Source organism: Salvelinus sp. IW2-2015, linkage group LG13, assembly GCF_002910315.2.
Source record: "Salvelinus sp. IW2-2015 linkage group LG13, ASM291031v2, whole genome shotgun sequence".
Classification (NCBI taxonomy): domain Eukaryota; kingdom Metazoa; phylum Chordata; class Actinopteri; order Salmoniformes; family Salmonidae; genus Salvelinus; species Salvelinus sp. IW2-2015.
In genome coordinates, this window is record NC_036853.1 from 1,865,889 (window position 1) to 1,883,482 (window position 17,594).

The 17,594-nt window shown below is 43.0% G+C and overlaps 1 protein-coding gene and 1 pseudogene across 1 annotated transcript; both read left to right on the top strand.

The window, feature by feature from the left end:
- Positions 1-1,697: 1,697 nt before the first annotated feature.
- Positions 1,698-5,302, top strand: LOC111971781 (patatin-like phospholipase domain-containing protein 2; annotated as a pseudogene).
- Positions 5,303-10,586: 5,284 nt separating this feature from the next.
- On the top strand, positions 10,587-12,551 carry LOC111971940 (E3 ubiquitin/ISG15 ligase TRIM25). Its single transcript, XM_023998732.2, is given in 5 exon segments — positions 10,587-11,229; positions 11,651-11,746; positions 11,943-12,095; positions 12,097-12,177; positions 12,270-12,551. Coding segments are annotated over 5 exon segments (1,014 nt in total). The 5' UTR covers positions 10,587-10,635; the 3' UTR covers positions 12,360-12,551.
- The last annotated feature ends 5,043 nt before the right edge of the window (positions 12,552-17,594 follow it).

Consider the following 17,594-nt stretch of genomic DNA (forward strand, 5'->3'; position numbering starts at 1 on the left):
TTCCGTTCCAATATTCTGGAAGCTTGCTTCAGAGCTCGGGTATTTTCTGTATACCAGGGAGCTAGTTTCTTATGACAAATGTTTTTAGTTTTTAGGGGTGCAACTGCATCTAGGGTATTGCGCAAGGTTAATTTGAGTTCCTCAGTTAGGTGGTTAACTGATTTTTGTCCTCTGACGTCCTTGGGCAGGCAGAGGGAGTCTGGAAGGGCATCAAGGAATCTTTGGGTTGTCTGAGAATTTATAGCACAACTTTTGATGCTCCTTGGTTGGGGCCTGAGCAGATTATTTGTTGCGATTGCAAACGTAATAAAATGGTGGTCCGATAGTCCAGGATTATGAGGAAAAACGTTAAAGATCCACAACATTTATTCCATGGGACAAAACTAGGTCCAGAGTATGACTGTGGCAGTGAGTAGGTCCGGAGACATGTTGGACAAAACCCACTGAGTCGATGATGGCTCCAAAAGCCTTTTGGAGTGGGTCTGTGGACTTTTCCATGTGAATATTAAAGTCACCAAAAATGTTAATATTATCTGCTATGACTACAAGGTCCGATAGATCAATTAGCCTATCAGAAGCTTCTAAAGCCATGACATCATTTTCTGGCATTTTCCAAGCTGTTTAAAGGCACAGTCTACTTAGTTTATGTAAACTTCTGACCCACTGGAATTGTGATACAGTGAATTATAAGTGAAATAATCCATCTGTAAACAATTGTTGGAAAGATTACTTGTGTCATGCACAAAGTAGAAGTCCTAACCGACTTGCCAAAACTATAGTTTGTTAACGAGAAATTTGTGGAGTGGTTGAAAAACGAGTTTTAAAGTTTTAATTTGATCCCCAATTTGACATACTTCTATGAACTTCACATGTTGGTGCTCATAGGGCCTTTCACGTGGAAATGACCATAGGCTACCTGTCTACTTTACTTTCAAGAATGCTTGGCTATTGAATGAGCGATAGATAAATGGTAGTCAAATTTTTGTTGTGCAGCGGGAATAAACCAGTCATGTCAGAACATCTGATAGTGATTTAGATATAATACAATTCAAGGAAACATATGAGGCTATATGTTGCTATGCCGTCTCCTTACTAATGGCAAATGCATCTCTTTTAGCATTACATTTGAATGTTTTTATTAGCTTACCATTATTATAATTCCCGCTCGTCAAACGCTGACATTTCACCCAAAATAACAATATTTGCTTGAAATACAATTCTTCAACCACTAATAGTTGTGCGTAAGTATTGTCTGAGCTGTACGTCAAGTTCAGAATTGATAAATACCAACCTTCATGGGAAAAATGCTGTACGCAAGGTTTAGTCTTTTTTCTGTGTTCGCACCTTTGGGGTCAACAACTAGATTCAGGTTGCAACAGTATCAAACACAAACCTTTGATAAATGAGGCCCTAGGTCAGCGATCATCAACTACATTCAGCCGAGGGCCTTTTGTTTTTTCTTGAGCGGATGATCAAGGGTTCCAAACATAATTATAAATAATTTGTAGACTGCAAATTGACCGCAAGAAGCGATCACATATACGTACTGTCTCTCTATTATGCGTGGGAATACTTTGGAACAGAAATCCAAAATCAATTTCACTTGGAGCTGATTTGCTGTTGTTTTTAGTCTTATGTCCAACAATAAAAAAATAAAAAAATGTGGTGTATGAAGGTTGCTACAGTATCAAATGCAAATGTGTCCCTTTCCAGAACAGAGCTGTAAGAATTTGATGTGAATGTCCAGAGAGGCCAGGAAGTGTAAACTGGGCCCTTGCTCCCCTCTTTTAATCTGATGAAGATGGTCTGTGATTCCATGGAGTGTGACCTTCCAGCTGATGTTCACCTCAGTGCCTTTGGAAGACTCTGTGTGTCCCTCACCAGAGTGTCCGACGGAAAGATTGTTCTTGTGTCAGAGTTTGACAACAATGTAGAGGTACTGTAGAATGGGTTGGTCCTCTCATGAGCCCATCATGAAAGCCACTAGAATTGGACCGAATTGTTGCTCTTTTCTTGTTGCTCTTTGTAGTGTCATCATTAAACTTTAATTCCTACCCCCACAACAAAGGCTGCATTAGACTACCTGTTAAGTTCACTTAGCCCTTTCACACGTGTCCAATGTGGGACTGAAGTTCATTATGTTTTCTAGGCCCGTCTGTGTAGCTGCTTCATCCCATTTTAGTGTTGTGTGATCCCACCTTTTTACCGTGGAGTGGTGAGTAAATATCTCATGACACTCTGCCGCTCATCTTGACTTTCTTGCGCTCTCCTCGGCCATTCCATTCCCTGTAACATTGATTGAATAATTTGTCACTATTATGAGTCATAGTAGTCTTATAACCTTTTCTGTCTGTCCGTTCAGCGCTACGTTGACGGTGCCATAAGTAACGAACTGCCTCATATTGATCTGAAGGTCACCGTTTCCCTGTTCTCAGGTGAGATTGATGTCGGTCTAAGGTGAGATTGATGTCGGTCTACGGGAAAGCACACTCAACTTCCACGAGGTGTGCTTCATTAAAGTCAGTATCCAGGTGAACACTGACAACATGTACCGGGTAACCAGCGCATTTTCCCCTCCGGAGCTTGAGGTTAGCCACTGTATTCATTCATTTAATGTAAAGACTAACAATTCAAAAAAATTATATCCAAGAAAATATGATTCTTATGTCAGGAAATCCCTTCAAGCTGAAATTCGGAAATAAGTTGAAACAGAGCCACTGTTTGCCCAAGCGCATTTGTAATATATTTTTTATTGTTAATGAATCAGAGGAGAGGAGCATTCAGCATCGTGGGGAAAACAATTTGCAGTATATACTCTGCTTTTCTATCACATGTGCAATGACGCATGAGTAGCTTTTGTGTAATATCGCAATTGGACGTGGCATTTTCACTAAGTACAGATTCCAGCTTTAAACTCTTAGGGCTGGTTTCCCAGACGTAGATTAGTAAGCTTAGTCTTGAACAACAAATTTTTTTTTAAATGGGAAATCTCTGTTGAACATGCTTTTATTCTAGGACTAGTCTGGTCACCCGTCGAACCATCAAACAGGCAAAGCATCAATACAGGACTAAGATTGAACCGTACTACACCGGCTCTGACGCTCGTCGGATGTGGCAGGGCTTACAAATCATTACAGACTACAAAGGGAAGCACAGCCGAGAGCTGCCCAGTGACATGAGCCTACCAGACGAGCTAAACAAGCTAAACTACTTCTATACTCGCTTTGAGGCAAATAACATTGAAACATGCATGAGAGCACCAGCTGTTCCAGAAGACTGTGTGATCACGCTCTCCGCAGTGTCTTCAGTGACATGTTCAATGTCTTCCTGTCCGAGACTGTAATACCAACATGTTTTAAGCAGATCACCATAGTCCCTGTGCCCAAGAACACTAACGGAACCTGCTTAAATGACTACCGACCCGTAGCACTCACGTCTGTAGCCATGAAGTGCTTTGAAAAGCTGGTCATGGCTCACATCAACACCATTATCCCAGAAACTCTAGACCCACTCCAATTTGCATACCGCCCCAACAGATCCACAGCTGATGCAATCTTTATTGCACTCCACACTGCCCTCTCCCACCTGGACAAAAGGAACAACTACGTGAGAATGCTATTCATTGACTACAGCTCAGTGTTCAAAACCCAGGACCCTGGGACTAAACACCTCCCTCTGCAACTGGATCCTGGACTGCCTGACGGGCCGCCCCCAGGTGGTAAGGGTAGGTAACAACACATCCGCCACACTGATCCTCAACACAGGGGCCCCTCGGGGGTGCAGGCTCAGTCCCCTCCTGTACTCCCTGTTCACTCATGACTGCATGGCCAGGCATGACTCCAACAGCATCATTAAGTTTGCCGATGACACAACGATGAGACAGCCTATAGAGAGGAGGTCAGAGACCTGGCCGTGTGGTGCCAGGACAACAGCCTCTCCCTCAACATGATCAGGACAAAGGAAATTATTGTGGACTACAGGAAAAGGAGGACCAAGCACGCCCCCATTCTCATCGACGGGGCTGTAGTGGAGCAGGTTGAGAGCTTCAAGTTCCTTGGTGTCCACATCACCAAAAAACAACCATGGTCCATGCACACTAAGACAGTCGTGAAGAGGGCACGACAAAACCTATTCCCACTCGGGAGACCGAAAAGATTTGGCATGGGTCCTCAGATCCTCAAAAGGTTCTACAGCTGCACCATCGAGAGCATCCTGACTGGTTGCATCAAGTCATGGACTGTTCTCGCTGCTATCGCACCGCAAGCTGTACCGGAGCGCAAAGTCTAGGTCCAAAAGGCTTCTTAAAAGCTTCTACCCCCAAGCCAAAAGACTCCTGAACATCTAATCAAATGGCTACCCAGACTATTTGCATTTCCCCCCTCTTTTACACCGCTGCTACTCTCTGTTGTTATTATCTGTGCATAGTCACTTTAATAACTCTACCTACGTGTACATATTACCTCAATTACCTCGACTAACCGGTGCCCCCGCTCATTGACTCTGTACCGGTACCTCCATGTATATAGTCTCGCTATTGTTATTTTACTGCTGCTTTTTAATTACTTTTTACTTACATTTTTTGCTATGAGACTCGAAATTGAGCTCAGGTGCATCGTGTTTCCATTGATCATCCTTGAGATGTTTCTACAACTTGATTGGAGTCCACCTGTGGTCATTTCAATTGATTGGACATGATTTGGAAAGGCACACACCTGTCTATATAAGGTCTCACATTTGACAGTGCATGTCAGAGCAAAAACCAAGCCATGAGGTTGAAGGAATTGTCCGTAGAGCTCCAAGACAGGATTGTGTCGAGGCACAGATCTGGGGAAGTGTACCAAAAAACTTCTGCAGCATTGAAGGTCCCCAAGAACACAGTGGCCTCCATCATTCTTAAATGGAAAAAGTTTGGTACCACCAAGACTCTTCCCAGAGCTGACCAAGAACCCAATGGTCACTATGACAGAGTTCCAGAGTTCCACTGTAGGAATGGGAGAAACTACAAGAAGTCCAACCATCTATGCAGCACTCCACCAATCAGGCCTTTATGGTAGAGTGGCCAGATGGAAGCCAGTCCTCAGTAAAAAGCACTTGGCAGGCCCACTTGGAATTTACCAAAAGGCAGCTAAAGGACTCTCAGACCGTGAGATACAAGATTCTCTGGTCTGATGAAACCAACATTGAACTCTTTGGCCTGAATGCGAAGCGTCACGTCTGGAGGAAACCAGGCACCGCTCATAACCTGGCCAATACCATCGCTTCTGTGAAGAATGGTGGGGGCAGCATCATGCTGTGGAGTTGATATTCTGCAGCAGGGACTGGGAGACTAGTCAGGATCGAGGGAAAGATGAGTGGAGCAAAGTACAGCAAGATCCTAAGCACACAGCCAAGACAACGCAATAGTAGCTTCGGGACAAGTCTCAATGTCCTTCAGTGGCCCAGCCAGAGCCCGGACTTGAACCTGATCTAACATCTCTGGAAAGACCTGAAAATAGCTGTGCAGCGACGCTCCCCATCCAACCTGACAGAGCTTGAGAGGATCTTAATTTTGTATTTATTTTATTTATTTCACCTTTTATTTAATTAGGCAAGTCAGTTAACAACAAATTATTTTTTACAATGACAACCTACCTAAAGGCAAAAGGCCTCCTGTGGGGACGGGGGCTGGGATTAAAATCTCTCTCTATATATATATAGGCCAAAACACGCATAACGACAAGAGAGACAACACTACATAAAGAGAGACCTAAGACCACATAGCAAGGCAGCAACATGACAACACAGCATGGTGGCAACACAACATGACAACAACATAGTAGCAACACAACATGGTAGCAGCACAAAACATGGTACAAACATTATTGGGTACAGACAATAACACAAAGGGCAAGAAGGTAGAGACAACAATACATCACGCAAAGCAGCCACAACTTGTCATGTCTGCTTCCGCTCCTCCCCCCTCTGGCGCTTGAGGGCGCCACGTTACCCTGCATCACTCACTCCTATTCATCCATTACGCACACCTGCCTTCCCTCATCACGCGCATCAGCGTTATTGGACTCACCTGGACTCACTCATCACCTCCCCTATATTTGTCAGTTCCCTGCTCTGTTCCCTGCTGCTGCATTGATTGTCTTTTGTTTGTATTACTAGTTTGTTGACGCTGTTCCTGTCTCGTTCCATGTCCGTTATTTATTAAATGTTTACTCCCCGTACCTGCTTCGTCTCTCCAGCATCATTCCATGTGACACAACTGTCAGTAAGAGTGTCAATGATTGAGTCTTTGAATGAAGAGATTGAGATAAAACTGTCCAATTTTTGAGTGTTTGTTGCAGCTCGTTCCAGTCACTAGCTGCAGTGAACTGAAAAGAAGAAAGACCCAGGGATGTGTGGGCTTTGGGGACCTTTAACAGAATGTGACTAGCAGAACGGGTGTTGTATGTGGAGGATCAGGGCTGCAGTAGATATCTCAGATAGGGGGAGTGAGGCCTAATAGGGTTTTATAAATAAGCATCTTGTGACGGGTATACAGATATTACCAGTTTACGGAGGAGTATAGAGTGCAGTGATGTGTCCTATAAGGAGCATTGGTGGCAAATCTGAAGGCCGAATGGTAAAGAACATCTAGCCGCGCGGGAGCACCCTGTCATGACGTTGGCCTGTGGGTGAGGTTTATTACCCCCCCATAAATACCTTTCTCCCTTTCCTCTCTCTTAACTCTACAGAAGGACTCTTGAAAAGCCTTTGTTAAACATAGAGAGTCTGGGAACATCAAAAGGTGGGGGGAAAGGAACCATATTTCAGTAATCCAACCAGCTGAAAATTTGCATTGGTACTAAATGAATATGATGCCAGATCAGTTGGCGTCTGAGACATTATTACTGATGATAGGACGACATAAACTGTATCTTGGAAAGTCTACACATTATAGTTATCAGACTCACATGAATTTGTTGTGCAATTTAAATGTTTAAATATGAAACTATTTGTGAAAAGATGACATGTAATTTAGCTTCTTAATTAGAGAACGGTTTGTCATAGAGTAAACTATGCTCAACTCAGTGGCCCTGCCCATGTGAACAGACATTGGTTATAAACTATGAAACACGCCCTTCTCTCCCCTCCTATATAAAGCCCTTGACGAAAATGTAACTTTCTGTTACGAGGACGTTAGGGCGACAGTCCTATGTTAAAAGGGCTCACATAATAAGCTGTTCCAAGGACGTGTGGACTTGAGGTCCCCACGTTGAAAGGACAAAGACCACCTACAGAACTAAGCCAACCTTAGAGAACCTAACGAAATTAGCATCAAATTTCAATGAGAAGGTGACGACCTACACCCCGGAAGGATGAATTTCGACTATACCAGCCAGAATATAGCATGAGCTTAAAGCATGGCAACTTGGTATGAACTTTGAACTCTTATTCACTAAAGAAGTGATACCTCCTAGCCGTCGCGTTAGCGCAGCAAATGTAAATGTGGGATAGGAGAGGACGGGCAGAGTAGCTGTTCTACCACACGACGACGGTACTACCAAGTACCCATTCTACCACCAGATATTCTTCAGAGGACCAGAGATCCATAAAGGACAAACCGGCCTTCCATCGCCGACCAATCTACCGAAGCGCAGCTCAGAGTAAATATTTATTGCATTCTCCTTTTTCAAATGGGCGGTAATTTAGAATATATAAGATACTGTATTTACGACAGCATAGCTTCTCCCTTTGTTCTTCAGTCTTCCCGCTCTTTCACTCAAACCCAACCCCCTTTCCTTTGTGTAATCAGCCGTCATGTCGGCTCCGTCCACCAGGGACGTTTTCTTTATGACATAATTTGTAATCAATGTATGATCTATTCTGTGTATATGTAATTCTGTGTGATTAGTTAGGTATTTAGTAAATAAATAATTAAACCAAATTTTGTATTGCCGATTCAACTTGTTAGCCAGGGTTCGTGAAGATATCCAAGAATTTACAACTTTCAGATGAGACTAAACAAGGTGACGATTAAATATAGACTGCTATTGAGGTAAAAGATGACTAGGTCTTTAAGAGTTTATTCGGAAGATAACAGCTCTATAAACATTATTTCGTGTTGCCCCGACTTTCTAGTTAATTATTTACCTGATTAGCTTAATCGGGTAATATTAATTACAGAAAAATGATTTTATAGAATAGCATGTCATGTCACTTAATCCGGCATAGCCAAAGACACGAAACCCTTACCTGCCGATCTACACATTTTGTCTCCGTAATCTAGCATGGGTAGGATGGTCATCTGAATGAATCTGCAGAAAATAAACTCCACAAATACAGGTGTGCCAAGCTTGTGGTGTCATACCCAAGAAGACTCAAGGCTGTAATCGCTGCTCAAGGTGCTTCAACAAAGTACTGAGCAATGGGTCTGAATACTTATGACATTTCCGTTTAAAAAAATAAATAAATTACCAAACATTTCTAAAAACCTGTTTTTGCTTTCTTATTATGTGTGTCGATTGAGGAAGGGAACAAACTATTTAATCAATTTTAGAATAAATCTGTAACGTAACACATTGTGGAAAAAGTCAAGGGGTCTGAATACTTTCTGAATGCACTGTAGATGTGCCCCAGAGCCATATAAAGAGATGTATCTGTTACGCTGGTTAGGCAGCCTTAGTTGTGGAGCACAGCAGTGTCTTATCTTTGAGTCAGGCACCAAACCACCATTTCTAATTTAGCATGGTCTTGATCAGTGGTGGGCAAAATACGACCCGTAGGATGAATCCGATTTAAATGTGGCCAGCTTTGAATTTGTTTAAAAATACAAATAAAAAACATTATTCATAGAAAGAGTGTGGTTCATTGTACCATCTTGGCTAGATTTCAGCCCCTTTGACCTCATACTTAAAGATCGCAGCACCAATATAACTGACTGGGTTCAAAATAAGGCCAACCGGATGCTTCACATTTCTACATCTGGTGATATATCTGTCTCATTGATAGCCTAAACTGTTATGACACTGAAGACAGAAGTTGGCTGATCGGCGGTTTTGACTTCAGACGAGTCCTGTGAAGCTTGTGGGGGTTGTTGAGCAAAACACAGAACCCTGTTGTGTTCGTGAGAGTCTCATGTTTCCAAGGAGGTTTTGTTGGCCAAATCGTTCGGACGCTGCATACGTTTTTGTGAGAAGACCAATTTTCGGGATGTAGCATGGTCTGACAAACACAGCTGTAGCTCTGCCACCTTTCACTGCAGATGAGGAAAGGTGACATCAGCGGATGTGGTGGATTGAGACACAGCCCATGCAAAAAAACAGACACCTAATGGGGATGTTTTTAATGGGAATGTTTTTATTATGCTAATTTGATTTCTGCTGGGGAGTGGATATCAACTCTAGGTTTTAAAACAGTTACACAGTTTAACGGCTGTGATGGGAGAAAACTGAGAATGGATCAACAACATTGTAGTTACTCCACAATACTAACCTAATTGACAGAGTGAAAAGAAGGAAGCCTGTACAGAATACAAATATCACAAAATATGCATCCTGTTTGTAACAACAGAGTTGAATACATTCAGTTGGACAACTGACTAGGTATCCCCCTTTCTCTTCCACTAAAGTAATACTGCAGAAAATGTGTCAAAGCAATTATTTTTATGTCCTATATACAAAGTGTTATGTTTGGGGCAAATACAACACATTACTGAGTACCATTCTCCATATTTTCAATCAAAGTGGTGGCTGCATTATGTTATGGGTATGCTTGTAATCGTTATTAAGGACTGGGGAGTTTTTCAGGATAAAAAACGAACGGAATGGAGCTAAGCACAGGCAAAATCCTAGAGGAAAACCTGATTCATTCTGCTTTCTACCAGACACTGGGAGATTAATTTACCTTTAAGCAAGTCAATAACCCTTAACACAAGGCCAAATCTACACTGAAGTTGTTTACCAAGAAGGCAGTGAATGTTCCTGAGTGGCCGAGTTACAGTTTTGACTTAAATGTGCTTGAAAATATATGACCTGAAAAATGGTTGTCTAGCAATGATCAACAACCATATGGACAGAACTTGAAGAATTCTGAAAAGAATAATGGGAAAATATTGCACAATCCAGGAAAGCTCTTAGTCACTTACCCAGAAAGACTCACAGCTGTAATCGCTGCCAAAGGTAATTCTAACATGTATTGACTCAGGGGGTTGAATACTTATCTAATCAAGATATATACATTTTTTATTTTTCATGTATTTTTAATTTTTTACAAATGTTAGAATTTTTCTTCCACAATGACATTACAGAATATCTTGTGTAGATAATTGACAAACAATGACAATTATTCCCATTTGAATCACATTTTGTCAGTACTTTCTAAAGGGACTGTACTTCATTTATTCTAACAACTCATATTTGAGAAAGTTCATTTTTTAATTTATTCCATATTAAACTTGAGGCAATCACCTGGAACAAAACTATTTGTCTCTTTTGGTTGCATGCCATTCTCTCTCTCCCTCTAATCCCTCCCTCTCTCCTTCTAACCACACCCCTCTGGCAGAACCAGGAAGTCCATCCTCCTCCCACAAACTCTCTTCTTACGAAACAAAACTGATCTGAGTCTCGTTGTCAACAGTCTGTGTGAGAGTGAACAACCGTCCAAATGGCTCAGCAGGTAGTTCTGCTGGACCAGGACCAGTTCTGTTGTTCTGTCTGTCTGGATCTACTGAAGGAACCAGTTACCATCCCCTGTGGACACAGTTACTGTAGAAGCTGTATTGAGGGCTGCTGGGATCAGGATGTTCTGAAAGGCTATAGCTGTCCTCAGTGCAGACAGACCTTCACTCCAAGGCCTACTCTGAGGAAAAATAACATGTTGGCTGAGGTGGTGGAGAAACTGAAGAAGACAGGACTCCAGGCTGCTCYCCCTCCTGCTCTGTGCTATGCTGGACCTGGAGATGTGGTGTGTGATGTCTGCACTGGGACCAGAAAGCAGAAAGCCCTCATGTCCTGTCTGGCGTGTCTGGCCTCTTACTGTGAGACTCACCTCCAACCTCACTATGAATCTCCTGCTTTGAAGAAGCACAAGCTGGTCAAAGCCACCGCACAACTACAGGAGAAGATCTGCTCTCATCATGACAAACTGCTGGAGGTTTACTGTCGTACCGATCAGCAGTGTATCTGTCTGCTGTGTACAATGGATGAACATCAAGGCCATGATACAGTGTCAGCTGCAGCAGAGAGGACTGAGATACAGGTAAGACCAGAACAACTTGTTGGTGACTGTCTGATAAACAAAGAAGTAAAGATACAGTAGAAACTAAGGCTGTTTGAATATGAGAGAATTAAAATGAAATCGATCCTCAGCATAATAAATATTAACACAAACATTGAGTATATAGATATGTTAACCCAGGTTCTCCAAATGGTCATCCATTGTACACTGATAACAGATACACTGTATCACCGAGTCCAAAGTTCACTCTCATTCCCTTGATACATTCAGGCCTATTGTAAAACTGTTATCATTCACATAGCAACATACTAATACTATATTGCAAAGGGACTTCCTTAAGATTTTAGACAATCCTCTCCATGGGCCCTATGTCACAATACTATATGGTTGATCTACTGGACAAATAAAGCTTGATAGCTCATTGAAGAGTGATTCTCCACAGAGACAGCTGGGGATGAGTCAGCAGAAGGTCCAGCAGAGATTCCAGGAGAGAGAGAAGGAGCTGAAGGAGCTCCAACAGGCTGTGGAGTCTTTCAAGGTGAGTATTGTTGACCAGAGGAGACACACCATTTCACTTCTCTCCTCCAGTCAACAAGAGGTAGACGGGCCCCTCTCCAATCCCCCTGAGCCCCACTCTGGGAAACAGGCTGCTTGGGCTCCCAGTTAGAAAGATAATAAACTGTTTAAAATGGAGCCTTCTCTCTCTCTCTGTATCTCTGTATCTGTCTTAACAGCACTCTGCACAGGCAGCAGTGGAGGACAGTGAGAGGATCTTTACTGAGCTGATCCGCTCCATTGAGAGAAGGAGCTCTGAGGTGAAGGAGCTGATCAGAACCCAAGAGAAGGCTCAAGTGAGTCAAGCTGAAGGACTCCTGGGGCAACTGAAGAAAGGAGATAGCTGAGCTGAGGAAGAGAAGCACTGAGCTGAAGCAGCTCTCACACACAGAGGATCACATCACTTTCCTCCAGGTAACTAAACTGCCATGTGATATGAAAATGAACTTATTAGGAAACTTTTCAATCATTCTGTTCTGTCTGTCCCTCTATCGCTCTCTCTCCAGAGTTATCAGTCTATCTCCAGTATCAGTGTATCTTCAGACTTACCCAGCATCGTTGTCCGTCCTCTTCAGTACTTTGGAGATGTTGCTTGAGCTGGTTAAACTGTAGTAGGGTCCACATAGATACTAGTCATGCTGGTGTAGTCTATAGCTGAGCTGGTTAAACTGTAGTAGGGTCCACATAGATACTAGTCATGCTGGTGTAGTCTATAGCTGAGCTGGTTAAAACTGTAGTAGGGTCCACATAGATACTAGTCATGCTGGTGTAGTCTATAGCTGAGCTGGTTAAACTGTAGTAGGGTCCACATAGATACTAGTCATGCTGGTGTAGTCTATAGCTGAGCTGGTTAAACTGTAGTAGGGTCCACATAGATACTAGTCATGCTGGTGTAGTCTATAGCTGAGCTGGTTAAACTGTAGTAGGGTCCACATAGATACTAGTCATGCGTGGTGTAGTCTATAGCTGAGCTGGTTAAACTGTAGTAGGGTCCACATAGATACTAGTCATGCTGGTGTAGTCTATAGCTGAGCTGGTTAAACTGTAGTAGGGTCCACATAGATACTAGTCATGCTGGTGTAGTCTATAGCTGAGCTGGTTAAACTGTAGTAGGGTCCACATAGATACTAGTCATGCTGGTGTAGTCTATAGCTGAGCTGGTTAAACTGTAGTAGGGTCCACATAGATACTAGTCATGCTGGTGTAGTCTATAGCTGAGCTGGTTAAACTGTAGTAGGGTCCACATAGATACTAGTCATGCTGGTGTAGTCTATAGCTGAGCTGGTTAAACTGTAGTAGGGTCCACATAGATACTAGTCATGCTGGTGTAGTCTATAGCTGAGCTGGTTAAACTGTAGTGGGTCCACATAGATACTAGTCATGCTGGTGTAGTCTATAGCTGAGCTGGTTAACTGTAGTAGGGTCCACATAGATACTAGTCATGCTGGTGTAGTCTATAGTGAGCTGGTTAAACTGTAGTAGGGTCCACATAGATACTAGTCATGCTGGTGTAGTCTATAGCTGAGCTGGTTAAACTGTAGTAGGGTCCACATAGATACTAGTCATGCTGGTGTAGTCTATAGCTGAGCTGGTTAAACTGTAGTAGGGTCCACATAGATACTAGTCATGCTGGTGTAGTCTATAGCTGAGCTGGTTAAACTGTAGTAGGGTCCACATAGATACTAGTCATGCTGGTGTAGTCTATAGCTGAGCTGGTTAAACTGTAGTAGGGTCCACATAGATACTAGTCATGCTGGTGTAGTCTATAGCTGAGCTGGTTAAACTGTAGTTAGGGTCCACATAGATACTAGTCATGCTGGTGTAGTCTATAGCTGAGCTGGTTAAACTGTAGTAGGGTCCACATAGATACTAGTCATGCTGGTGTAGTCTATAGCTGAGCTGGTTAAACTGTAGTAGGGTCCACATAGATACTAGTCATGCTGGTGTAGTCTATAGCTGAGCTGGTTAAACTGTAGTAGGGTCCACATAGATACTAGTCATGCTGGTGTAGTCTATAGCTGAGCTGGTTAAACTGTAGTAGGGTCCACATAGATACTAGTCATGCTGGTGTAGTCTATAGCTGAGCTGGTTAAACTGTAGTAGGGTCCACATAGATACTAGTCATGCTGGTGTAGTCTATAGCTGAGCTGGTTAAACTGTAGTAGGGTCCACATAGATACTAGTCATGCTGGTGTAGTCTATAGCTGAGCTGGTTAAACTGTAGTAGGGTCCACATAGATACTAGTCATGCTGGTGTAGTCTATAGCTGAGCTGGTTAAACTGTAGTAGGGTCCACATAGATACTAGTCATGCTGGTGTAGTCTATAGCTGAGCTGGTTAAACTGTAGTAGGGTCCACATAGATACTAGTCATGCTGGTGTAGTCTATAGCTGAGCTGGTTAAACTGTAGTGGGTCCACATGATACTAGTCATGCTGTGTAGTCTATAGCTGAGCTGGTTAAACTGTAGTAGGGTCCACATAGATACTAGTCATGCTGGTGTAGTCTATAGCTGAGCTGGTTAAACTGTAGTAGGGTCCACATAGATACTAGTCATGCTGGTGTAGTCTATAGCTGAGCTGGTTAAACTGTAGTAGGGTCCACATAGATACTAGTCATGCTGGTGTAGTCTATAGCTGAGCTGGTTAAACTGTAGTAGGGTCCACATAGATACTAGTCATGCTGGTGTAGTCTATAGCTGAGCTGGTTAAACTGTAGTAGGGTCCACATAGATACTAGTCATGCTGGTGTAGTCTATAGCTGAGCTGGTTAAACTGTAGTAGGGTCCACATAGATACTAGTCATGCTGGTGTAGTCTATAGCTGAGCTGGTTAAACTGTAGTAGGGTCCACATAGATACTAGTCATGCTGGTGTAGTCTATAGCTGAGCTGGTTAAACTGTAGTAGGGTCCACATAGATACTAGTCATGCTGGTGTAGTCTATAGCTGAGCTGGTTAAACTGTAGTAGGGTCCACATAGATACTAGTCATGCTGGTGTAGTCTATAGCTGAGCTGGTTAAACTGTAGTAGGGTCCACATAGATACTAGTCATGCTGGTGTAGTCTATAGCTGAGCTGGTTAAACTGTAGTAGGGTCCACATAGATACTAGTCATGCTGGTGTAGTCTATAGCTGAGCTGGTTAAACTGTAGTTGGGTCCACATAGATACTATCATGCTGGTGTAGTCTATAGCTGAGCTGGTATTAACTGTAGTAGGGTCCACATAGATACTAGTCATGCTGGTGTAGTCTATAGCTGAGCTGGTTAAACTGTAGTAGGGTCCACATAGATACTAGTCATGCTGGTGTAGTCTATAGCTGAGCTGGTTAAACTGTAGTAGGGTCCACATAGATACTAGTCATGCTGGTGTAGTCTATAGCTGAGCTGGTTAAACTGTAGTAGGGTCCACATAGATACTAGTCATGCTGGTGTAGTCTATAGCTGAGCTGGTTAAACTGAGTAGGGTCCACATAGATACTAGTCATGCTGGTGTAGTCTATAGCTGAGCTGGTTAAACTGTAGTAGGGTCCACATAGATACTAGTCATGCTGGTGTAGTCTATAGCTGAGCTGGTTAAACTGTAGTAGGGTCCACATAGATACTAGTCATGCTGGTGTAGTCTATAGCTGAGCGGTTAAACTGTAGTAGGGTCCACATAGATACTAGTCATGCTGGTGTAGTCTATAGCTGAGCTGGTTAAACTGTAGTAGGGTCCACATAGATACTAGTCATGCTGGTGTAGTCTATAGCTGAGCTGTTAAACTGTAGTAGGGTCCACATAGATACTAGTCATGCTGGTGTAGTCTATAGCTGAGCTGGTTAAACTGAGTAGGGTCCACAAGATACTAGTCATGCTGGTGTAGTCTATAGCTGAGCTGGTTAAACTGTAGTAGGGTCCACATAGATACTAGTCATGCTGGTGTAGTCTATAGCTGAGCTGGTTAAACTGTAGTAGGGTCCACATAGATACTAGTCATGCTGGTGTAGTCTATAGCTGAGCTGGTTAAACTGTAGTAGGGTCCACATAGATACTAGTCATGCTGGTGTAGTCTATAGCTGAGCTGGTTAAACTGTAGTAGGGTCCACATAGATACTAGTCATGCTGGTGTAGTCTATAGCTGAGCTGGTTAAACTGTAGTTGGGTCCACATAGGTACTAGTCATGCTGGTGTAGTCTATAGCTGAGCTGGTTAAACTGTAGTAGGGTCCACATAGATACTAGTCATGCTGGTGTAGTCTATAGCTGAGCTGGTTAAACTGTAGTTGGGTCCACATAGATACTAGTCATGCTGGTGTGTCTATAGCTGAGCTGGTTAAACTGTAGTAGGGTCACATAGATACTAGTCATGCTGGTGTAGTCTATAGCTGAGCTGGTAAACTGTAGTAGGGTCCACATAGATACTAGTCATGCTGGTGTAGTCTATAGCTGAGCTGGTTAAACTGTAGTAGGGTCCACATAGATACTAGTCATGCTGGTGTAGTCTATAGCTGAGCTGGTTAAACTGTAGTAGGGTCCACATAGATACTAGTCATGCTGGTGTAGTCTATAGCTGAGCTGGTTAAACTGTAGTAGGGTCCACATAGATACTAGTCATGCTGGTGTAGTCTATAGCTGAGCTGGTTAAACTGTAGTAGGTCCACATAGTACTAGTCATGCTGGTGTAGTCTATAGCTGAGCTGGTTAAACTGTAGTAGGGTCCACATAGATACTAGTCATGCTGGTGTAGTCTATAGCTGAGCTGGTTAAACTGTAGAGGGTCCACATAGATACTAGTCATGCTGGTGTAGTCTATAGCTGAGCTGGTTAAACTGTAGTAGGGTCCACATAGATACTAGTCATGCTGGTGTAGTCTATAGCTAGCTGGTTAAACTGTAGTAGGGTCCACATAGATACTAGTCATGCTGGTGTTGTCTATAGCTGAGCTGGTTAAACTGTAGTAGGGTCCACATAGATACTAGTCATGCTGGTGTAGTCTATAGCTGAGCTGGTTAAACTGTAGTAGGGTCCACATAGATACTAGTCATGCTGGTGTAGTCTATAGCTGAGCTGGTTAAACTGTAGTTGGGTCCACATAGGTACTAGTCATGCTGGTGTAGTCTATAGCTGAGCTGGTTAAACTGTAGTAGGGTCCACATAGATCTAGTCATGCTGGTGTAGTCTATAGCTGAGCTGGTAAACTGTAGTTGGGTCCACATAGATACTAGTCATGCTGGTGTAGTCTATAGCTGAGCTGGTTAAACTGTAGTAGGGTCCACATAGATACTAGTCATGCTGGTGTAGTCTATAGCTGAGCTGGTTAAACTGTAGTAGGGTCCACATAGTACTAGTCATGCTGGTGTAGTCTATAGCTGAGCTGGTTAAACTGTAGTAGGGTCCACATAGATACTAGTCATGCTGGTGTAGTCTATAGCTGAGCTGGTTAAACTGTAGTAGGGTCCACATAGATACTAGTCATGCTGGTGTAGTCTATAGCTGAGCTGGTTAAACTGTAGTAGGGTCCACATAGATACTAGTCATGCTGGTGTAGTCTATAGCTGAGCTGGTTAAACTGTAGTAGGGTCCACATAGATACTAGTCATGCTGGTGTAGTCTATAGCTGAGCTGGTTAAACTGTAGTAGGGTCCACATAGATACTAGTCATGCTGGTGTAGTCTATAGCTGAGCTGGTTAAACTGTAGTAGGTCCACATAGATACTAGTCATGCTGGTGTAGTCTATAGCTGAGCTGGTTAAACTGAGTAGGTCCACATAGATACTAGTCATGCTGGTGTAGTCTATAGCTGAGCTGGTTAAACTGTAGTAGGGTCCACATAGATACTAGTCATGCTGGTG